The following is a 25,814-nucleotide window of genomic DNA, read 5'->3' as shown; positions in this document are numbered from 1 at the left end:
TGTGAGAGGTGTACAGAAGCTTAGCCAATGAGCGGTCAGAAAAGGTGTTTCCTCTGCAGCTCACGCACAGAGGCAGGACTGCTGGCACACAGTGGCTGGAGCAGCCCCAGGCCCCCCTGTCAGTGTTGGCTCTGGGGCGGCCTGAGCGGGCACGGCGACTTGGGCAGGCCCCCCTGTCTCTGTCTCCGTTTCTGCTCTGGGCCTCACCTGCGTGCACAGCCTCCTCCTGACTGGTTGTGACTGTTACCGTGTCCTGGTCTAATTTGCATATTATCTCTCTATATATATAGATAACAGTAGTATAATATTAAACCTAAAAATGACATAAAAAACAGTACTATTGAGATTACAGAAGACCTTTAGATTTCATCCCCAGTTTATACATGCACTTGTGTGTGTGTGTGTGGTTTCCTGCCATTTTAACACACAAATAGACTCATGTAATGACCACTATTGACAAGGTACAGATCACTTCCACCACTGTAAAGGAATGTCTTCAGGTTCCTCCTTTATAATCACACTCCCTCCCCTCCTGCTCTCAGTCCCTGATTCCTTGCAACTTCTCACCTATTTTCCATCTTTACACTTGTGTTAAGATTATTTGATTATTTTTCAAAGCAGTACATGAGCCAATCTAAATAACATATTGCAAATTGATTACCTATACACATAAATTTTAGAAATCTTAAGTAGTTTATGCTATCATTATTTATATGAAAAGATTCTTTTCTCATCAATAGGATTTATCACAGTTCTGTGATATGACTTTTGTTTTATTTTCTATGCTTAAATGCTATCTTTAAGTACTTAACATGGCATTGTTTTAAAAAATGCTTAGTAAAACATGAATATTTAAATGAGTATGACTATGGAAATCTGACAGTTGGGAGTAGCTATTTGCTTTTAGTTTGGGAAAATTATAAATAAAGGAGCCACAATAGAAGGAGGTCAGCTGTTATTGCCATTTTGACTCTGCATCTTCCCTTCTTCCTTGAGATTTTAAGATGGGACTAACATCTTGAGAAAGAAGATGGCATAGTCTTAAACTACAGTGGAAATAAGAATGAAGATTACAAATCTTTGATAATTTGCATCCTTTGAGTTTTTCTGCTTCATAGTGATATAGATAAGGGGATGCTTTCTGGTGAAAGTGAGAGTATGTGGACTTTACGTATTTCTGCTTTCCAGTAGTCATTGTAGCACTAGGAGTTACACAACAGAGTAGCCCTCTTAAATTCCAAATGTGGAAGAGGATTTGGAGAGATCACTTAATGTAAAGTTTGTCTTCAGAGCTATTTTAATTTTCTTAGATAAATGAGAAACTCTTCTAATTTTAAGAAGAAGGTTTTAAGATTTCTCAATAATCTGAAGGATTTCAATTACAAATCTTTTTTGAAGTTAATATAAATTCTTCATGTTGCTTCTTTTGTCTTATTCTCTCAATATAGAACAGTATCTTACTCTTTTGAGGAAAAACATATGTCTTAATAAATCAGTCTAAGTCTATTCACACATCAGAATCACTTCTGGAAACTTTTAAGAAAACTACACCTGCATAGGTACTTGCTCTAAAAATTCTGATTTGTCAGATCTGGGATGAGACTGAGTGCCCTGCATGATCTTCATATAATGCCATCGAATTTTTTTCTCCATACTTAATAGTATTTAATAGTACTAGATGTTTTAACTTTCTAAATTAGTTCGCTTTTTTTCAACCCTTTGGACATTGAAATTACAGTGTGCTGAATGCAATCTTTATTTTCCTTATTTTAGTAGTAGAATTATGATCTAGGCATAGTACATTCATAGGATTTGTCTTAAGCCAAATAAAACTGGGAGGTTACCTCATATCATATTTTGCTCTTTCAGTCAAGGAGATATGTATAGTAGTGACCAAGTAACTTATAGTCTGGCCTCTAATTTTATATAACTAGTAATAAACCATAATATCCAAGTAGATCCTACTATACTTTTAGTTTGCAAGATAATAAGTTATACTTTATTGAAGAAGTTAAAACTTTTTTTACACATATTGTGTGCATAAGTACACAACACACAGTTTTGCATCTGCTGTTTAGAATTTGAGTGAGGCAAATGTTTGTCAGAACTAAATCTATTTGCAGAAAGTTTAGAAATTTGGGAAGGAGATTTTTTGGCAGCTCCTTAGTACCTTTAATATTTGTAAATTGTGTTCTATATAAAATATATTACACTTTATTTTTAAGGGAGCTCTTGTGAGTGCCTTGGCTGATGATACGTTACATTTATGGAATTTACGTCAAAAGAGACCTGCCATACTACATTCACTTAAATTTTGTAGAGAAAGGTAAGAATCTCTGTTTTCCTTTATATAGGATATTTGTTATTTTCTTTGAATTTTATTTTTCTGTGATGGACTTGACGCACAATCTAAAAAATAATTAAAAACTTCAGAGGATATCCAGTAAAAACAAGTTGGTTTTTTTTTCCCTTTTCAGACCCATCTTCCTTTCCAGAGGCAACCATACACATTTCTTTTGGGTCCTTTTAGAAATACTGGCAGTCTATTTGCATAAGCAGAGATGTCTGTGTAGCTTCTGTTTTTGCATAAGCAGGAAGATATTGTATATTTTTTCTGTAACTTTCTCTGATTGATTGTTTCATATTGGTACATTTAAATCTTCCCTAGTCATTTTATAATTGCATGATACTCCATTTTATGGAAGTACCATAAGTTATTCAGTCAATCTTTGTTATTAGTGGATTTATATCATTTTCTGTCTGCTATTTATTTTGCTGTGTTGCAATATTGTTACATATAAGTATTAATCCACATTTATGAATATATCTATGAGATACATGTAGAGTTGAACAACTTGATCACAGAAATCTCTCATATGACTTGTGTGTTTGTGCTTTGACTAGCATGTAGCTTATTGTGCCAATTACTAGGTTCTCTCTCTCTCTTTTTAGGTTTATCTCTTATTAGGGATTTATCTGTTAATACAATTTAAACCATAAGAAATAATTTGCCAGTAGTAGTAGCTACATCATCTAAATCCTCTGCAACATTGGAGGCATGGCCTTTACTGCCCCATCCCCTGTTATAGATTGAATTGTGTCCCCCAAAAGATGTATTGAATTCTGAACCCCCAGTACTTGTGAATGTAATCTTATTTGGAAATAGGGTCTTTGTGGGTATAAGCAAGTTAATACGAAGTTATTAAGGTGGGCCTTATCTAATATGAGTGGTGGCCTTATAAGAAGAGGAGAAGAGAGACAGACACACAGGGAGAACACTGCAGGATGACAGGGGTAGGGATTGAAGTGATGCATCTACCAGCCAAGGCAATACCAGAAGCTAGGAGAGAGGCATGGAACACATTCTCCTCCCTGAGCCTTCAAAGCCAGCGTAGCTCTGCTGACACCTTGATTTCTGGTGGCTACCCGCTGGAACTCGAAGAGAACACATTTCTATTGTTTTAAGCCACTTAATTTGTGGTAATTTGATATAGCATCCCTAGGAAACTAATATGTATTTCCCTCCTTGTTGCTTGATATTGGGGAACCTCGTTATTATGCACTTTGGGTTTATACCTGTAAAGAAGAGGTTGTTTATCTATGTTGAAGTTTAGAGTTTGGCAAGCAAATTCTGTCTGGTTATTGCCTTATTAGATCATGCTTCATTTGGCTACTACTTTATTTTTCCCTTTAAAGGAAGTTTATTTGGGAGGAAGTCATGGGTTAATAAGCACCTACAACTATCTGCTAGTCTTTTTTCGTTACCTTGAGTTAGAATGTTAAATTTTTGCATAACAGTTTTTAAATAACAATATATGAAGCATTTGAAGGCTGAAGACTTAATTATATATGTGGGCTTTCTCATTTAAATCCCACTACTATACTCTGATAATTATATCTCTTAATTATGTAATTCCTTATTAATTATAAAGCACTTTCACATAAATTATTTATTCTCAGAGGTCAAGAAAAATTTCTCTTTGTGCAATATCAGAGAATAGAATTTTTTCACCATAAATATGTTAGACACCTGAATATCTGAATCTACATTGAAATTAATATATTCATTTTAAGGACAAATATTTTTCCTTTATTCTAACCTTGATTTGCAGTTTATTTATAGTACTCTGATTCACAGCTCTTTTATTTGATAATAGATAATAGATATAACTATTTTAGCCTATCTAATAAAAGAGTAATATGCAAATTAACCATCACTCTGCTACACCCACAAGCCATGCCCACTAGCCAATCAGGAGCGAGTATGAAAATTAACCCAACCAAGATGGCTGCGGCCACGGAGCGAGCAAGAGGCTTGGGTTTCCCCGGCAATGGAGGAAGCCAAGCTTTCCACCTCCCTGGCCTGCCTTGGCCTCCGCTTAAGGCCACAAAGTTTCAATTATAGAAGATAAATAAATCCCAACAAAAATGGTGGCAGCCCCAGAGCTGGGCTCCCCATGCCCCAAGGGACCCCCCACCCTGATCCGGGACACCCTTCAGGGCAAACCAGCTGGCCCCCACCCGTGCACCAGGCCTCTATGCTATCTAATCTAATCTAATAATAGACAAATATGCAAATTGACCATACCTCCGACACACCCAGAAGCCACGCTCACAAGCCACGCCCACCACCCAATCAGAGCGAGTATGCAAATTAACCCAAACCAAGATGGCTACAGCCACAGAGAGCAAGGTTTCCTAGGTAACGGAGGAAGCCAAGCTTTCTGCCAGCCGTTGCAGGCCTAAGCCTCCACTCAAGCTACAAAGTTTCAATTATAGAAGGTAAACAAATTCAAACAAATGGCAGCAGAATGGAGCTCGAGAGGGCAGGCCAGGGTTGCAGCCGGCAACAGGGGAAGCAAAGCTTTCTGCATACCCTGGCCGGGCCCACCCGCTTAAGGCAACAAAGTTTCAATTATAACCCCAACACAAATGGCTACGGGCCTCGGAGGGAGCCCCAGGCTTGGCCCTGCTCCAGACTACAAAGTTTCAATTGTAGAAGAAAAATAAATTCCAGATACCAGGGCCTCTGCTTGCGTTGCCAGGGGGTGTGGCCTGCCTGCAAACTACCACAGGCCCCTCGCTCAGGCCGCCCCCACCCCAAGGGAACCCCACCCTGATCAGGGACACCCTTCAGGGCAAACCAGCTGGCCCCCACCCCTGTACCAGGCCTCTATCCTATCTAATAAAAGAGTACTATGCAGATTGATCATCACTGCAACACACAATATAGCTGCCCCCATGTGATCAAAGATCCTGCCCCATGTGGACACAAGATGGCCACCACAAGATGGCCAGCAGGAGAGGGCAGTTGGGAGGCACCCGGCCTGCAAGGGAGGGCAGTTGAGAAGGATCAGGCCTGCAAGGGAGGGCAGTTGGAGGTGATCAACCCTGCAGGAGAGGGCAATTAGGGGTGACCAGGCCGGCAGAGGAGGGAGGTTGGGGGCAAACAGGCTGGCAGCAGAGTGGTTAGGGGGTGATCAGGCTGGCAGGCAGAAGCAGTTAGGGGCAATCAGGAAGGCAGGAAGGCAAGCAGTTGGGAGCCAGCAGTCCTGGATTGTGAGAGGGATGCCCGTTTAGGCCCGATCTCAGGGATCGGGCCTAAACGGGCATCGGACATCCCTTGAGGGGTCCCAGATTGGAGAGGGTACAGGCTGGGCTGAGGGACAACCCCCCTCCGTGCACGAATTTCGTGCACCGGGCCTCTAGTAAAAGAGTAATATGCAAACTGACCATCACTCCAACACACAAGATGGCTGCCCCTATGTGGTCAAAGATGGCTGCCCCCGTGTGGACACAAGATGGCCAGCAGAGAAGGGTAGTTGGGAGGGACTAGGTCTGAAAGGGAGGGCAGTTGTGGGCCGATCAGGCCAGCAGGGGAGGGCAGTTGGGAGGGACCAGGCCTGCAAGGGAGGGCAGTTGTGGGCCGATCAGGCCAGCAGGGGAGGGCAGTTGGGAGGGACCAGGCCTGCAAGGGAGGGCAGATGGGGACGATCAAGCCTGCAGGGGAGGGTAGTTAGGGGTGACCAGGCCAGCAGAGGAGGGAAGTTGGGGGCGACTGGGCCTTCAGGGAAGGGCAGTTGGGGGGGGGGACCCAGGCCTGCAGGGGAGAGCAGTTGGGGGGACCAGACCTGCAGGGGAGGGCAGTTAGGGGTGACCAGGCCTGCAGGAGAGGGCAGTTAGGGGTGACCAGGCCTGCAGGGGAGGGCAGTTAGGGGCAATCAGGCTATCAAGGGAGCAGTTAGGCATCAATCAGGCTGTCAGGGGAGTGGTTAGGGGGTGATCAGGCTGGCAGGCAGAAGCGGTTAGGGGCAATCAGGAAGCCAGGCAGGCGAGCAGTTGGGAGCCAGCAGTCCTGGGTTGTGACCATTTAGGCCCGGTAGGATCGGGCCTAAACGGGCAGTCGGACATCCCTCGAGGGGTCCCTGATTGGAGAGGGTGCAGGCTGGGCTGAGGGACACACACCCCCATGCACGAATTTCGTGCACTGGGCCTCAAGTTATATAATAAAATGAGCATGCATGCATCATGTACTTATGATTAAGAAAATACAATATTACATGGAATACATTAGTGATCAAAATTACATCCTAATTAATGAAGCATTAATGTCCAAAGACCTCTTAAGAACAAAACTGTTTGGCAAATGGAGCACTTCATTCAGATACCTACACAGCAGTGGGGGAGTTGGTGCCTACTAGTATAAGGCACTTCCCTGGCATCAGATTTTCTTAGTAGCATAAATAAGTTAATGTAGGAACAGAAACTAATTTATTCCATTATACTCTAATTATAATACTACCTAAATATTGTACTTTGCATATGTATGAAGCTTATAATTTGCACAGTGCACATGAATAGAGCATAGCTGTAAAAAAGTATTTGGCTAGATACCAGCCCTTAGCAATGTATACAGGTCTTCCCAAGATTTTGAATTAATTCACTGCACATACTTCTGTGCAAGAAAAAAATTAATCATAATATTGAAACAAATCAAGAGACCTAGAATTACAGTTTTTGTGCTAATTGAGTCACATCAGCAAAATATTTTTCTTTGAAAGCAGCGTAATGACAAGTGTACAAGCATTAGACATGAGAGCAATTTGGTGGGAAGAGATTCAAGTCTGGAGCACAGGAATAGAATGGTTTCCAGGCCTGGTAGGAAGGTAGACAGAGGGATCTATTTCTCTGGACCTAATTCTAATCTACAAAGATAATGGGTTGGTGATATGGAAATGATGAGTCACCTTGGGAATTCTAAGTGTAGAGAACCATGCACTGAGACAAAATTTAAAAAGAAAAAAAATTCTGTGTTTGAGGAAAGACAATTGTGATTTGATGACCTTGAGACTGTAAAAGGAAAGATGGTTAGGAAATGTTCGATAACTTCCTAGAATAAAATTATACGTAACAACTAAGCAATTCTGACAAGGAAATTGGGAGAGACATTCAAAGAGATTAGTCTTGTTGCACAAGGGCCTTAAAATGTACTCAGGTATAAAAGGGTTATATGGAAGGAGGGGTTATATAATCAAAGATGAATATAAGAGCAATTTAGCTCTGCCTGTCAACAGGAGCTAAGGCTTGTGAAAAACACTAAAGACAAAGTAATGAATGGAAACACTTTGTTTTGGGTAGGAAAACTAAGTATATTAATTTTAAATAGAGGTAGGGCATATAGGGCTGGACAAAAGTAGGTTTAGAATTATAATAGAAATAAATCATATAACAATGATAATATAAGAATAAACTGTGTTGCATGTACCCACAACTGTAAGCCTACTTTTGCCCACTCTTATATTTTGTTCCTGTAACTGTATTAATGCAATACTGGCTCAGACAAATTATGTCTTAAACTGCTGAAAGGAATATAAAATCATTGGTTGACTTAGGAGGAATATGGAATGGAAGCAGTGCTTCACATTTGGAAATGAAAAAAAATTTAGAAGGTAAATTCAGTTCACCAAACATGGGATATCTTCTGTGTACCAGGGATTATGATAGGGATTGAGATAACAAAGATGAAAAAAATGCTTGAATAATTTATGTTAAAGCAAAGAGCCAGACATATCCTATCCTATATAATAAAAGTCTAGGTGGCGTTATGCCCTCGCGCAACGAACTCGTGTGACGTCATCACAAGATGGCCTCCGTGACGATGTCACAAGATGGCTGCCACAAGATGGCCACCACAAGATGGCCGGCAGAGGAGGGCAGTTGGGGGCGATCAGGCCGGCAGGGGAGGGCAGTTGGGGGCAAACTGGCCAGCAGGGGAGGGCAGTTGGGGGCGATTGGGCTGGCAGGGGAGGGCATTTGGGGGTGATCGGGCCAGCAGAGGAGAGCAGTTGGGGGCGATCAGGCTGGCAGGCAGGCAAGTGGTTAGGAGCCAGCAGTCCCGGATTGTGTGAAGGATGTCCCAGATTGGAGAGGGTGCAGGCTGGGCTGAGGGACACCCCCTCCCACCGTGCACGAATTTTGTGCACCGGGCCTCTAGTAATAACTATAAACAATATGGATGGATGTCATTTTAGAAGTTTATGTTAAAAACACATGATAGAATAATTAACCCCATCTTTTTCAACATTTTATTTTTTAATATCCTGGCTTCTTTTAAAAGAAGACAGTAGTCATCAGGAAAATGCAAACTACTAGACACACTAATATCCATCAGAATGGCAAAAATGTTGGCTTGAATGTGACACCACTGTAACTTTTCATAACCTACTAGTGGAAGTTTTAAGCACTATAATCACTTTGGAAAAATTTTTGGTAGCATTTACATATATCATTACAACTCAACACATCTATTCCTAACTATATATGTGTGGTAGGCTGAATCTAAAATGGGTCCCAAAATTTCTGCTTCTGGTTATTCAAACAAACACTAGTCTAAAGACATTTTGTAGATTAATTGAGGTCTGCATTAGTTGACTTTAAGATTAGGAGATTGTCCTTAGTGGGCCTGACTTAATCAATTATGCCTTTAAAAGGTCCTACTCTCTTCATGACAAAGGTTCAGAGCATGAGAGGGATTCACAGCAAGGAAAATTCAGTCTTACAATCTCAAGAAATTGAATTTGATTAGAAGCCTGGATAAGTTTGAGAGCTGATTCTTCCCCAGATCTTCAGAAAGTGACGCTGGTTAATAACCTGGATTTCAGCCTTTTAAGACCCTGAGTAGAGAACCCAGTCATGCTTGAACTTCTGACCTACAGAAACTGAGATTGAAAAGGGGGTGTTGTCCTAAGCTATTAAGTTAATGGTAATTTGTTATTCAGCAGTAAAAATCTAATATAGATTTTGGTACCCAGAACTGGGATGCTGCTGTATGAAATACCTAAAAATGTGGAAATCTCTGCAACCAGGTCATGGCTGGAGGTTGGAAGAATTTTGAGGAGCATTACAGAAAAGCCTAAATTGCCCTAAATTTGAACAAGTGTTTGTAGGACACTTGACATGGAGATTGCTGCCAGTGAGAGCTCAGAGGGAGAAAGGAACATGTTTTTGGAAACTGGAGGAATTGGTTCCTTGTTATGTAGTGGCAGAAAGTTTATCTAAGTATTTCCTGCACAATATGTAAGTGATTAACATATTAAGATCTCCAAGGAGAGGGTTGAAGGTACAACCTGAATTTTTCTTTTGGCTTTATAATAAAATGCTAAAAGAGAGAAAAAATTGAGGGAAGAATTATTAAAGGATCTAAGACTTTTTATAATTTAGGAAATTCTCACCCTGATCTATCTCGCAAAAAGATTGCTTCTGAAAATGTGGCATAGAGGAAAACATGAGTGTGTGGCCGTACAGTGTTTTACTAAAAATCTAAAGACCAAAAGGTCAGAGTGTTTAGTCACACAAAGGACTCTTTTAAGAGGTTATGTGTGTGCCTCCACCGATCTTCTCAACCATACCAGAGAGCCTCTAGGAAGCTTAAGAATATCAACCTTCAGGTCTCTCAGTAGGAGACAACATACAGAAGAGATTATCTCAGGAAGATTTGTGGGTGTGATTTTTGTCTAATAGAGTAAAACCCAGTGAAATTTAAGACTCACAAGTTTCTTCAGAAAAATTTATAGCAGAAACATTGCTAACTCTGGTTTTAAAGAGCCAGAGAGAGAACAAAATGAAAGGAGGCTGCTACCAGGTGCAGGCTGATAAAAGTCCTCAGCTGCAAACAAATGCTGCCTTTTATGAAAAAGGAAGGATGATTAAGAGCATGGAGCTGAGAGCCACACAGGATTATTCCCAGGTCTTGAAACCTAATTAAGAAAAACCCAACATTTGCCCAATTTTATTTCAAAACCGTTATGGACCAGTGACTTCTTTTTACTTTCCATTTTTCACTATTTTGAACAGGAATTTCCCTTCTCTGTCTGTTATGAGCCTCTACCCCTGTAATCTCCAGGAAACCAACCATCTGTTTCCTGTTACAATAGATAAGTTTGCATTTTCTATTGCATATAAATAATATATAAATGGAATCATGCAATACATCCTTGTTTTTCTGGCTTCTTTTAATTATCCTAAAAATTTAGAAATTCATCAATGTTGTTGCATGTATCAGTAGTTTTTTGTGTTGTTTTTTTTTTTAACCTGTGAATAGTATTCTAAGTATGTAACACAGTTTGTTCACCCATTTACTTGTTGATGGACATGGACATTTGGGATTGTTTTCAGTTTTTGGCTATTACAAAGCTGCCATAAACATTTTTATATGTCTTGTTATAGGCATTTGCTTTCCTTTCTTTAAGTAAAGACACAGGAATGGAGTGGTCTGATCATATTGTGGATGTATGTTTACTTTTTAAAGAAACTTTCAGTGGCTATAGTTAATAATACTGTATTGATATATGAAAGATGCTAAGAGAATACATCTTCAAAGTACTCATCCCAAGCAAATGTCTAACTGTATGTGTGATGATGTTAGCTAGACTTATTGTGGTGATCATTTCACAATATACACATACATAGAATCATTATGTTGTACATTTAAAACTAATATAATGTTATATGGAAATTATATCAATTAAAAAATAAGCTGTCTAAATTTATATCTCAAAAATGTTCACTGTTTATGAGATGCTAGCCCCATATTTAGTAATATATAAAATATGGATTATGTACCTTTCTAAAATCTAGAAAGTTCTGAATTCAGAAACCTAAATAGCCCTAAAGTTTTCAGAATGATACTGTGAACTTACTACTTTGTGAGGTAATAAGGTACTATAAAATTATTTTTCGAGTCAGTAGGCATTTCTGTGCTCTGTTAAATATACATAAGTCCTTTAGAAAAATGACTTTATCTTATAAAACATCCAATAGAAAATAGTTAACCTTAAGTATTTATTTAAATGAGCAGTACCTATAGAAAATAGTGAGACCATGAGTTGCATGTATGTTTATTTGATAAATGTTTTCACCTAGAAAATTCTTAGGAATGAAATTGTGTGTTAATGGGAACAGCAAATCTTCTGTATGCTATATCTTGCCTAATACCTAGTCTGAGTATTAACAGTCTAGCAGTGATTATTATCAGTGTCTTATTCTAAGTGCTATTCCATCGAAATTTAAATAGTCTATTTTGAGAGACACAATTAGATTCTGAAAAGATGAGCATTATATGGTTTCATAACATACTACCCCTTTTTTGAAGTACTACTAAAAAGACAAGATTGTTTCCATTCTTTGCCTTTGAAATCAAATGAGCTGATATAGAATATGTTTTAAATTGTTGGGATGATGATAAAATTTAATACATGCATGTAAATTATTATAATTTGTCAATGAAGTCCTCTCATATAATTAGGACATAGGGGGTGATTGTTCAGATAGTATTGTCTCAGTCTGATCACAGAGGATATCTGCCCTTCCAGGGGCTTACAAATTAGTGAAGAGAGTAAACCCTCTTACAAGGCAAGCCTGATGGACATGGGGAAATATTGGGATATCAATTTGAGTGAAGGTGGTATTTGAACTGAAGAAAAACATGGGAAGACCATTTTGTACGGATCCTGAGAGATATGAGTGTTTAATAACTCCTGAGGAATATAGTAGTACGTGGGGGTGATGTGGGTATTATACTGATAGTTTGTTGCTTAAAGGTTACATCTGGATGTGCCTAAAGTAGCAGTTAGTGGATGACGTGGTCAAATTTGAAACATATAGTTGGCCCTATGTATCCATAGGTTCTGCATCCACAGGTTTTACATCTGCAGATTCAACCAACCGCAGATCTAAAATATTCAGGAAAGAAAAAGGCCTACAATGGTTGTTGCATCAGTACTGAACATGTACAGACTTTTTTTCTTGTTATTCTCTAAACAATATGGTATAATCGCCATTTACAGAGCATTTGTATTGTTAAGTATTATAACTAATCTAGAGATGATTTAAAATATACAAGAGAATTGTGTAGGTTATACACAAATGTGCCATTTTACATAAGGCCATCCATGGATTTTGGTATCCTCAGGTAATTGGTTACAGGATCCTCAAGGATACTGAGGGATAACTGCTTTATCTTCAAAATTTGTCTGCTTTCTATCATGCCATGCTGTCTATTTACTGTAAGGCCTTTGACTAAGCATAAGTTTAATTAGCATAATTAAATATTAATCACAATGAGTAAATTTGATGTTTTATCATAATATAATTAAATATTAATCACAATGGTGTATCATATTTGCTTTTTGTAAGTTACATATATCATGATTAACTCTTTAATACAATTAATAAAATATACCAGACATCTTTAAAACATTTTTTTAAATCTATGTTCTCTTGCAGGGTTACATTTTGCCATTTGCCTTTCCAGAGTAAATGGCTCTATGTGGGCACTGAACGAGGTAACATACATATTGTCAACGTGGAGTCCTTCACACTCTCAGGCTACGTCATTATGTGGAATAAAGCCATTGAACTGTGAGTTTGAGCAAATCTTATGTATCTAAAAGTATAAGTACCATAGATGATATTATATAATAGCTAATCATTAAATTAATATTGAATTAAATATCTGTCAGACCTTCTTGATATTAAATATAGATTAGTCTTTTGTAAGTATTGTCCTGTTGGTACTTTGTACATTTAAATGCTTTATATACAGGGGTGGACAAAAGTAGGGTTATAGTTGTGAGTATATGAAACAAAGTTTATTTCCTTGTATTATTATTTACTAGAAGCCCAGTGTATGAAATTCACACATGGGGGTTGGTCGGTATCTCAGCCCAGCCTGCACCCTCTCCAATTCGGGACCCCTTGGGGGATGTCCGAATGCTGGTTTATGCTCAATTGCCTGTCTGCCTGCCAGATCGCCCCTAATCACCTCTGCCTGCCGGCCTAATGCCCCTAACTGCTCGCTTGCCAGCCCGATGCCCCTAACTGCTCGCCTGCCAGCCTGATCACCCCTAACTGCCCTCCCCTGCCGGCCTGATCGCCCCTAACTGCCCTCCCCTGCCAGCCTGATTGCCCCTAACCGCCACCGCCCTGCTGTGTGGGTCCTGGGTGCGGGTATCCGGCTCCCTCCTCCCTCCTGTCAGAGTCTGGGGTGCGCCGTGGGACCCAGAGTCAAGTCCCCCCCCACCTGCTCGTGCCTTGAAATCATGCGAGACCCAGACCCGGCCGGCCCCACCCCCATCAAGCCCCGCCAGCATATCATGTCCCTGGCCGGTGCTTGGCGGGGACACACTTATTATATATGCATGTGTTCACATATGTATAAACTGTAGCACAGATTTAATGAAAAAATTATTATTAGGTGAAAACAGTCTTTTTTTTTATATATATATATATTTTATTTCTTTATTGATTAAGGTATCACATATTTGTCCTCATCCCCCCCATCCTCATCCCACACCCCTCCCCACACATGCCCCCACAGTCTTTTTTTATCTTTTTTTTCCATCACCATTTATCCCCTCTGCCCTCTTGCATCTCTACCCAATCATGTCCATGTCCATGAGTGCTCTGTTTTTTTAATCTTGTAATTCTTTTTATTTCATATGCTTGTCAGGCCCCACTAAATTGATTTTATGACTCACTAATGCATTGCCACCAGTGTTTGTAAAACACTGATCTAAACTACTACTGGATATATTTTAATAATTAGCAAATGTAGTCTAAATATTTACCATGTAACATTACAAAATTCACTTGACAGTTTTCCTTAATTTTGATATAATGATGATTGTTTTCTTTTTACAATTAACAACAACAAAAACTGGATGAGCTCAAGGGCTGTAAGGATTTTAACTTTTAGTTCTAACTTTTCACTCTTGTCTTAGAATCTTATCTTTGCATCTTATCTGTTTTGTTCTTACATAACTTAGACATAAAAATTTAAGAAAATCGGCAAGATTCATTTTCATTTTGTTTTGTTTTGTTTTTCTTTTTAAATAAGTAGATCTGAATTTTTATACTCCACAACTTTATATCACTTTGACATGGTGATAAATTTGTGCCATCTCTCTTAAGTAGTGTGTACAACTGTAATAGCATATCAAGCTTGGTTTTGATTTTTGTGACAGGAACATTATTATCATACTAGAGGCCCAGTGAATGAAATTTGTGCATGGGTAGGGTCCTTAGGGCTGGCCAGCAATCGGGGCTGATCAGGTTCCACCTCCCCACCTCCCTGCCTTCCTACCTCCTTCTTTTCTCATTGCCTGCGTGCCACTGTGCAGTTCCCTACCTCCCCACCTCCCCGCCTCCTCCTTCCCTTGTCACCCTCGCGCTTCTGCCACTGCACAGTTCCCCCCGCCTCTCTGCCTCCCCTCCTCCTTGCCTCACCACTCACGCACCATCACCACATGATTCCCCCCGCCTCCCCACCTCCTCCTTTCCTTGCTCCCTCAGCGCCCTGCCACCACTGCTGGTCACCCGCCATGTTCTGTGCCAACCCCTGCTGATCAGCGCACATCTAGGCGAGCAATCAAACCCTTGGTCTCATGGTTGAACTCTCGCGGGTACACTTTGCATATTAGCCTTTTATATATATAGATATCAGTCCTTTGATACAAGGTGTGGGTTTTCTTGGTCTGTTGTTTGAGTTGATCACAGCATCTGGTGGGTATTTCTGGTGTAGGTGTCTGTGTGGTTTCACAAATGTCTCTCATGAAGTGGACTGGTCTTTTAGTCTATTCAGTTTATGAATAGATAAGTGCTTATTCATGCAGTATAAGCCTCAGTTCAGCTACATTTTTATCTGCATGACTTATTTTTTTCTGAGCAAGTATGGTGGCATTACTTTTGTAATTTGTTTTTTAAGATAATACAATTTTTTCTATTTTTTGCGTGAACTATGGAACTGGATAAGATGCCCTAATTGGAGGCTAGATTTAAGTAAAACAAGATTGCAATATTTTAGATGCTGCTTTATTTAAAAATATCAACTCTGAGAATTCTACCATGAGAATAGATTTTCTGTGCTATAATACTAAGTTGAAGGTTCTTTTCTATAAACAAAGTACTTACATTTATCCAAATTAATTAATTGTAAGTTTTGCTTACTTGTATCAACTTAACAGTCACTATGTTTTTCTGATTTCTTTTTTGATTCATATTAAGAGCTAAATATCTGTAATTGATCACTTACTGAAACATTTATATCTTTTAAAAATATATCTTTATTTTTCATTCATTATTTTTATTGTGATGAATATATAATTGTATTGAAAATTTTAGCTGACACAAAAAGTCTTACTAACTTTTCTTTTTTAGGTCATCTAAGTCTCATCCAGGACCTATTGTCCATATAAGTGATAATCCAATGGATGAAGGAAAGGTAGAATTTTTTCTAAAACATATATTTATTAACCTAAATGTATGAATTTTGGTATTTTTTTAATATACAAACTATTCAAGACACACCTTGCAAAGTTGCGATTACTAACAAAGGTTATAGCCCTTGTTTATACATTATGAACAACAAGTGAAAGAATTGGAATCATTTACAATTTTAAAGAACAACAATAAAAGAACCCTAAAACAAGTTAAGTTTAATAGAAGCAATTAAAAGTTATTAACTTATTTTTGACTTATTTAAAATATTTTCCCAAATTTTCTCATACTCCTCACAAAAACTGTTTTCTTTTGGTTTTGAATTCTTTTTAGCGCTTTAGTTATACAGTTTTTGTAGTAGTTACTATAAAATCACATGTTAGAGTTGTTTCTATATCTTATCTTCCCTAAATTTTTCTTTATGAATAGCTTAGATTGTCTGTGGTTGATATCTCCCCTTCCCCCCCACCCTCCCCTGCCTTCCCTATGAGGTTTGATGGTCTGATCGATGATTCTCTGTCTTTAGATCTCTTTTTATTCAACAGTTTATGTTGTTCATTCTATTCCACAAATGAGTGAGATCATGTGATATTTGTATTTCTCCAACTGATTTATTTCGCTTTAGCATAATGCTCTCCAGTTCCATCCATGCTGTTGCAAAAGTGGTAGGAATTCCTTTTTACAACAGCGTAGTATTCCATTGTGTAGATGAACCACAGTTTTTTAATCTACTCATCTGCTGAAGGGCGCTTAGGCTGTTTCCAAGTCTTAGCTATTGTAATTGTGCTGCTGTGAACATAGGGGTGCATATATTTTTTCTGATTGATGTTTTTAGTTTCTTGGGATATATTCCTAGGAGTGGGATCGCAGGGTCAAATGGGAGTTCCATTTTTAGTTTTTTGAGGAAACTCCATACTGTTCTCCATAGTGGCTGCACCAGTCTGCATTCCCACAAGCAGTGCACGAGGGTTCCTTTTTCTCCACATCCCCTCTAGCACTTGTCATTTGTTGATTTGTTGATGATAGCCATTTTGACAGGTGTTAGATGGTACCTCATTGTTGTTTTGATTTGCATCTCTCGGATGATTAATGACTTTGAGCATGTTTTCATATGTCTCTTGGCCTTCTGTATGTCTTCTTTCGAAAAGTATCCGTTGCCCATTTTTTGATTGGATTGTTTATCTTCCTTTTGTTAAGTTGTATGAGTTCCCTGTAAATGTTGGAGATTAAACCCTTATCGGAGATAACATTGGCAAATATGTTCTCCCGTGCAGTGGGCTTTCTTATTGTTTTGTTGGTGATTTCTTTTGCTGTGTAGAAGCTTTTTATTTTGATGTAGTCCCATTTGTTTATTTTCTCTTTAGTTTCCATTGCCCTAGGAACAGTATCAGTGAAGAAATTCCTTCGGCATATGTCTGAGATTTTGCTGCCTGTGGATTTCTCTAAGATTTTTATGGTTTCCCGTCTTATGTTTAAGTCCTTTATCCATTTTGAGTTAATTTTTGTGTATGGTGTAAGTTGGTGGTCTAGTTTCATTTTTTTGCATGTATCTCTCCAGTTTTCCCAACACCATTTATTGAAGAGACTGTTTTGATTTTATTGTATGCTCTTGCCTCCTTTGTCAAATATTAATTGAGCATAGTAGTTTGGGTTGATTTCTAGGTTATCTATTCTATTCCATTGGTCTTATGTCTGTTCTTGTGCCAGTACGAGTGGCTTTGTAATACAGCTTGATATCTGGTATTGAGATCCCTCCTCCTTTGTTCTTCTTTCTTAGGATTGCTGTAGCTATTTGGGGCCTTTTTTTATTCCAGATGAATTTTTGGAGAGTTCGTTCTAGGTCTGTGAAGTATGTTGTTGGTATTTTAATGGGGAGTGCATTGAATCTATAGATTGCTTTGGGGTGAGGGCACCAGCGGGGTTGGGGGGCGGGTGGGAAGGGTAATGGGAAGATAAGGACACATATGTAATACCTTAATCAATAAAGAAAAAAAAGAAAAAAATTTCAATTGACTATACCAAATTAAAAAAAAAATTGTGAGAAGAAAAAAATAGCTTAGATTAATAATGTAGAAATTTTAAAAAATTTTACGTAAGTTTTTATATACAGAAACCAGTTTTATGCAAGCAGTATCTAGCTATTGTTAATTTAGTTTTGTTAAATATATTTAAAAATAATAAAAATTCCTTTTCCATGATTTCTACTTCCTAATCCAACCAATCTTTCAGATATTTCTATTTAAAGATAGAATGTCTGTGTATATAAATTTATGATGTTAACCTATGTAAATACCAGGAAATTTGTCACTCTCAGAAATCAGTGAAATGAAATTTAGAAATTTTGTGAAGCACTTTACCCAGGTTTTTCCGTTCCTCAATTAGTGGGAGTAGTCGAGCCTATAGGTTGTTTAACACTGTTCTCTTATTTGTCACTGGGAAAACAAAAGGGTAGCTGTACTATTTAGAGTTAGCTTATATTTATATATAAAATTGTATGTTTTGAGAGAAACTACATGAAACATGTTACAGTAACCTGTATCTTCACTTTATTTTCTTTGGTACAAGATACTTGTTTGAAAGGTAAGCCTTTAGGTGAGAGGCAGGGTGGGAGAATTGAAAACTTTCCTTCCTTCTACTTTGAATTGGTCACTAAATCATTTAAATTTTTCCTTTGCAGTGTCTCTTTTTTATTACATAGTATTATGGCCAAGGTAGTTAAAGGCATTCTAACTCATTCTTGAATCATTTCCTGATCAGTCTTCCTCGAGTGCCATTTTAATCTTTCTTCTCTCCTGTTCAAAAGCGTTCAGTGGTTCTACAGTATCTAACAAAAAGAGTTTCTTCAGCTGTAGCTTTGGGCTTCATTATCTTTCAGAACTTCTTTACCGGAATGCTATACTGAAGCAAATAATTATTGTTTCTCATTGTGAGTGCTCTTTGCTGCCTCCATGCTTTGTTTATGTGAGTCCCTCTGTTAGGAATTCTTTTAGGTAGTTCTATTTAATGATATTCTCTCTCCAATGAATTCCTACCCTCATTTAAAAAAACATTTTTTTTATTATCAATGATTTTTAGAGAGAGAGGAAGGGAGTGGGAGAGATAGAGATATCAACAAGAGAGAGACATCATCATTGGCTGCCTCTTGCACGTACCCCACTGAGGATCAAGCTTGCAACTGGGGCATGTGCCCTGACTAGGAATCCAGCAGGCTACCTCTTGGTTCATGGATCAACACTCAACCACTGAGCCACACTGGCCGGGTCCTACCCTCATTTTAAGACTCAGATTAAATTTTTTTTTTCATGATATTTCCCCAGATAATTCTGAAATAAAATGCTTTCTCCCACTTCTAAATTCGCTAGCACCTTATTTGTGTATGCTTTACAGTATTTACCACATATTGCTTTGTATTAGAAATGTGTGTATATGGAACTCAAAAAAGCATGAACACAGAGGTAATATTTATGCGGATTTACATTTCACATCATACTCAGAATACAGCAGGTCCTCTGGTTACATCGGAGATCCATTCCTACGGCGCGATGTAACACGATTTTCGCCGTAGGTTGGAACCCACCTACCTACATAAGCACCTACGTCACTCACATGGAGCACATACAGTACACAGCAGTAATGAAGTGAGACAGTAAAAAAAAATTAAAAGAAAGATAACAATTCCTGACCTTTACTTGTGGTAAATAAATAATAAAAAACATAAAGCACATATGTACATACGTCGAACTGACGGAACTATTTTTTTTAATAAATAAATGGGATATGGCGACATAACCACGAAACACCGTACATCGAGTCTGATGTAATCTGATGGCTTTTTGTACAGTATGAATAGTAACTGCTCAATATATTCTTAATTCACTGCGAAAATAAATTATGTATAACTGTTTATATCATCCTCACTTTTTGAAACTTGCATTATATTAATTCTCCTTAGTTCCCAGAGTTAATCTCATTCAACATCTTTGAAACATTAAGATGTTAGGATAGATTATATTGACTGCCATTTATTGAATTTTACTTTGTGTCAGGCACTATATTGACACATTATATACACTGTTTCATCTGATCCTCTCAGCATATTTTAGTGAGATACCTTTCTTGTTTTACAGATGATCAGGCAGAGACTTGAAGGTATTATGTGGTCAAGAAATACAAAGTTAGATATTGGTGGAGCTGGGATTTTGAACACTGATTTCTCTGATTTCAACTCCAGAGTCCTCTCCATTGTACTGTATTTTCTCTGTAAGATATAGATCAGTTATTAATGTAGAGAGCTGTATGCGTAGTCATTATATGCACTGATGCTTTTTATGAGAGAACTAGAGGCCCAGTGCACGAATTCGTGCACCAGTTGGGTCCCTCGTCCTGGCCTGCGGGATCGTGCCGAAAACGGCTCTCTGACATCCCCTGAGAGGTCCCTGATTGTGAGAAGGCGCAGGCCAGGCTGAGGGACCCCAGTGGTGCCGATTGGGGCTGGGTAGAGACATGGGAGGTTGGCCAGCTGGGGAGAGACCGCCGGAGTGCTCCAGGGCATGTCCAGTCTGTCTCGCTCAGTCCTGATCGACCAGACCCCAGCAGCAAGCTAACCTACCAGTTGGAGCGTCTGTCTCCTGGTGGTCAGTACATGTCATAGCAACTGGTTGACCGGTCTACTGTCTGCCCCCTGGTGGTCAGTGCACATCATAGCAAGTAGCTGAGCGTCCTTAGCATATCATTAGCATATTACGCTTTGATGGGTTGAATAGCCGACCGGTCGACTGGATACTTAACATACTAAGCTTTTATTATATAGAATAATTAAAAGGAAACTAGTCAACACTACAAATAAAGTTTAAGTACTGTACTTTTAAGTTAGCCCCTCTATTTTTTAATATTTAGGAAATGATGGGGATTAAAGTCTAACCAGTTGGCACAGATTTCTTACTTTCTTAGGATGTTAGATCTGACTCGAAGGGTTAAAGTTTACTATAACCCTTTAATGCTTCTAAGACCTGGAGGGGTAACATTATTAAAGTTACATGGCCACTAAATGGCACATCTAATAGCTTAGTGCTGAACAATCCAGTGTTGTTTACACTGTACATCAGTTCTTAAGTTTTATCTTTTTTCGTCTCTTTTTATTTATGAATGGTTATCAACTACCTACTAATTATGCATTTATTAAACAACTAGTTGAGTGTCTAACATTTATTAGGCCGCTATTAGAGACAGATGAAATGCATGTACTAGTATAGGAGTAGTTGCATCTCTGTTTTTCTAGAGGAATTGGGTAGGCTTATCCAAGGAAGCAACTAAACTGATACTTAAAAATGAATAGAACATTCTTTAGTAAATAAAAGGGGGAGGAGGTTGAAGCAGAGGAAATACTGAAATTTGGAAAATACTAGGTGGACAGCAGATGTTGGATAAGTGGCGGACAGTTTATAAGGCATGAACATGCATTCCATTCTAAAATTTATTCATTTACAAAGATTTATTAAGTATCTACAATGGATCAGTCCTTGTGTCTTACATTAGAAGTACAGTGGTGAATAAGATAAAATCAATCCTTCCTTAAATAGACCAGTGTCATTGTCTGAAAGAGAATTCAGATAAGACAAGGGCCATTATTATATTGTGTGGTGACCCTTCAGATTAAAAATAGTACAGAGTACCGTCGGGGCACATAGGAAAGGCATTGACTTACATTTGGTAGGTCAAGGAAGGCTTCATAGAGGAAGTGAGTGATAGCTCAGAGGATATCTGAAGAGTTAGTAGGATTAGTCTGGCAGAACATGACATTCAAGTAGAGTGGCCCAGGTAGAAAGACAGCATGTGCAAAGGCTCCAAGGTAAGAGAGAGCATGAATTAAAAGATGGACTGGTGTGTATTGTGTACTGAGTGTGTGGTAATGGATAAAGCTGGAGAGGTAAGCAGAAGACAGACCAGGATGAATCTTGTAAATCATATTTAGTTTGGACTTCATCCTAAAAAAGTTTTAAATAAGAGCACACATGACATGATCAGGTTTGCATTTTAGAACTATTACTCTAACTACAATATGGAATGGGTTAAAAAGGGGGGCAAGACTTGGAATCAGGGAGAATAAGAGACCAGAAAAGAGATCTTTGTGTCTTGTTTTCCAGTTATAGTTGACATACAGTATTATATTCATTTAGTTTCAGGTGTACAACATAGTAATTCGACTTTTACAAACATTATAAAGTGATAATCCCAGAGATCTTGTGTCTTGGAGTAAGGTATTGGAGGTGGAGGAAAGTAAGTTAGGGAGATGATAGAATGTAATTTTAAAATTATTTGATGATTTTACCTGATGTGCGGGGGAGTAGAGGACCCAGAGTTAACATGACCCCCAGGTTTTTGCCTGAGCAACTTAATGAATGTTGAGATAAAGAATAGTGAAAGAGACACTGCAACAGAGAATACCAGAGGAGGGTAGGGAAGAAAATAATGAATTCACTTTGGAAACACTTACTTTGAGATTCTTCTTGAGTAGATAAGTGGAGATGTGGCCACTGAAATTATGAGTCTAAATCTCATGAGAAGGATCTAGGCTGGATATAATTTAGAACTAATTAATATGTAGATAAATAAATGAGATTACCTGATAATGTGTTGAATTAGGAAAGTTTGTGAACTTTAAAGCACATAAAAATGTTAACTTGTATTACTAATTTATTATATTAATTAAAATGTACACTGAGGACTTCAAAATGGTAGTTTTCTCTCAAAAAACTTGTATGATATATATTGAGTCCCTAATCATAAAAGGCATGTAAATATGAAATATAGTATTCTCATTTGTGATCTGTGTGATTAGTAATTAGCAATGCAGATGTTTAATTACATTATAATTTTATATTAGATGCATATTAATGATAATTGTTATCTTTCTTGTCAGAAAATAAATGCTTCATATGATTACTACTATTCCTAGGTAATGTGGCATTTTCTTTTATTACAGCTTTTGATTGGCTTTGAATCTGGAACAGTAGTTTTATGGGACCTCAAATCAAAAAAAGGCGACTACAGATACACATATGATGAGGTAATAACATTTTTGTTAATCAAAAAATGTTGTCATTTCTCTAGTTCAGAGCAGCTCTTCTAAGAACTTAATTGCTGATTTTAGTTTAGGCAACCTTTATAGCTGCAATAAAATACACCAAATTTTTTCCTATAATAGATAATATATTTACATAGCTCAAAAGATATAAAAAAATCTCTTTTCCACCCCTGTCATTTGGCCATCCAGTCTCTTACCCCAGGTACTAGTATTACCAATTTTTCATGTATTTTTGCAGTTATTCTATACATTTACAAGCAAATTAATAAACATTGTATTTTTATCTTGTACAAATGATCGTAATATGCTGTAGACCAAGCATGTCAAACTCAAAGGCTAACATGAGCCAAATAAACAAGATTTAAGTTTATGTGGGTCGCAAAAAAACAAAAGCTTCAATTTTAAAAAAATATATATATTTTATTGATTTCAGAGGAAGGGAAAGGAAGAGAGAGATAGAATCATTAATGGTGAGAGATAATCATTGATCAGCTGCCTCTTGCACGCCTCCCACTGGGGATCAAGCCGGCAACCCAGGCATGTGCTCTTGACCGTAATTGAACCCGGGACCTTTTGGTCCTCGGGCTGATACTCTATCCACTGAGCCAAATTGGCTAGGGCAGAAGCTTCAATTTTCATAGAAACATAGGTTTATTTCGATAGAGACATGCTGTATACATACACAGGGCTGAAATAAATGAGTAATCATTAACGTAAAATAATAGATCATTTTAATAAAAATTAATATTTTTTCTTGAACATTAATTTACCAGACACTGAGTAACTGCACAAATTAATAAGCGTAACGCAAATAAACCTATTTTTCTTGTTCTCAGAAAGCAAAATATTTCCTGTTGCGCACACCAAACAAGTCAGTACAAGGCTAATGATTTGGCAGTCAGCTGCTAAAATATTCGCTGCTAGTATTAGCGGAGAGAAAGGGTGTGCTTGCGTGTAAGGTGCATAAGGGAAATGAATGCAACATGATTATAGTAATCAGTCATTAGCGAACTTTGTAGTTTGTTAATAACTAGAGGCCTGGTGCATGGATTTGTGCACTGGTGGGGTTTCTCGGCCTGGCCTATGGGGATTGGGCCGAAACCAGATCTCCAACATCCCCGAGGGGTTCCAGATTGCGAGAGGGCGGTTCTTGGGTGACACACCCAAGAATCGGCTCCCTCCTCTCTGGTTCTGGGTGCATCACCCAAGAACTGCAGCTACCAATTCACAGCAGCTCGGCAGCTCCTGCATTGAGCATCTGCCCCCTGGTGGTCAGTGCACGTCATAGCTACTGGTCGGATGGTCACTTAGGTTTTTATATATATAGATTATGTATAACAGGATATTGTAAAAATTAAGTTATGAAATTTTTATTAAAATGTTTCTTACATACTGTTATAATGGCTGGGCCATTTGACATGCTTGCTGTAGACATTTATTGTTGCTTGTTTTAAGACCCAAATATAGATCAATTGTGATTGATTGATACACCTTTTAAGTCTCTTTTAAACTGTAGACCTCTTCTCTCTCTTTTTTTTTTAATATATTTTTATTGATTTTAGAGATGAAGGGAGAGGGAGAGAGAGGTAGAAACATCAATGATGTGAGAGAATCATTGATTGCTGCCTCCTTCACGCCCCCTACTGGGGATGGAGCCTGCAACCCAGGCATGTGCCCTTGACTGAAATTGGACCTGGGACCCTTCAGTCCACAGGCCGATGCTCTATCCACTGAGCAAAATCAGCTAGGACTCTTCTCTTTTTTCACTTCCTTACCTCATTTCTTCTTTTTTGGCCATTTATTTCTTGAAGATAGTCTCTCAAAGAATGGATTTTTCTGGCTGCATTCTATTGTGTTTAACCTTTTTTTAACCCTCATATATCCTATAAATTGGATAGTTTACTGAGACTTGATTAAATTCAGGTTCATTTTTCACTTTTAGCAAGATTACTTAATAGATAATGCTGTTGTTGTTCTATCTGGTGGAATGTTAGTTTGTGTGATGTTAGAAGTCAGTGACATTCAAGGTCTAGATATATTACTGCAGAGTGGTAATTCGTGCCTATTTAAAATCTTAATAGAGAAAAAAACTGTAAATCACTTAATGTTCAATATGTAATAATTTTATCAACTATCTTACAAAATGTATTTTTCAGTAATTATCTTGTTCAATTATACAGTATTACTGTTGTCTCCCATCTGTAGTGGAAGTAATATTAAAATGTTTAAAAGTTAAGATACTAGGGCCAAAACTATACAATTTAATGGATTATTCATAGATTCCAGAAATAATTCATTCAGTGCTCTAAGCATTTACCTTATTATTTAATTACATGAGAATAATAAACAAAACTAGAGTTTTTCAATATTGAAATCAAAGTCTACATAATAAAATTAATTCTTTTTATCATTTTGTTCATATTTTTCTAAGGGTTTTAGTATATAATTAACACTAGGAATCAACGTTGCTTTTGAATTGAATATTGAATAAATTTTATTTTCTAGGAGAACAGAAATTGTTTTTTGTGTAAGTCTGCTAAAAATGTTAATCAGTATATGTATAATGTAAGACCAGCTATACCATGATATATAAAACTTTTAGTGTTAAGTGATTCTAATAGTACTGATTAATTTTCACAACCAGCAGGTAGGGAATTTATTTAATTTTGCCTTTATTTTGAATTAGTGAGTGTAAAATTTGATAAATAGCCAGTTCTCTTTCTAGAATATTATTTTTCAAAATGCCCTCTTATTTTATACAAATAGGATAAATCATCATATGTACTACTTTTATCAAGCCTAATAATTAGGTATTACTTTTTAAAGAATGTTTCAGAGTAGATAGTTCTTTTTTTTTTTAAATATTATCAAGGATAAAAACACTGAGGTTCTTAATTTATTAACTGCTTCATGAGTTTTTTTATAGTTAAGATTTTTTTTTTTGTTAATACATCTT

General features: G+C 37.8%; 1 protein-coding gene across 14 annotated transcripts in view; it reads left to right on the top strand.

Annotated features, from left to right (window-relative positions):
- The window catches only part of STXBP5 (syntaxin binding protein 5), a 151,039-nt gene that overhangs the window by 26,149 nt on the left and 99,076 nt on the right, over positions 1-25,814 (top strand). For all 14 annotated transcript variants that reach the window (XM_054722513.1, XM_054722520.1, XM_054722511.1 and 11 more), the window contains exons 4-7: positions 2,226-2,326; positions 12,784-12,918; positions 15,715-15,778; positions 22,757-22,840. In XM_054722513.1, the coding sequence (XP_054578488.1) occupies positions 2,226-2,326; positions 12,784-12,918; positions 15,715-15,778; positions 22,757-22,840 (384 nt within the window). The remainder of the gene's footprint in view (positions 1-2,225; positions 2,327-12,783; positions 12,919-15,714; positions 15,779-22,756; positions 22,841-25,814) is intronic.

Source organism: Eptesicus fuscus, chromosome 10 (assembly GCF_027574615.1).
Source record: "Eptesicus fuscus isolate TK198812 chromosome 10, DD_ASM_mEF_20220401, whole genome shotgun sequence".
NCBI classification, from domain to species: Eukaryota; Metazoa; Chordata; class Mammalia; order Chiroptera; family Vespertilionidae; genus Eptesicus; species Eptesicus fuscus.
Note: the sequence above shows the minus strand (reverse complement) of the source record. Positions and strands in the feature narration are given on the sequence as shown.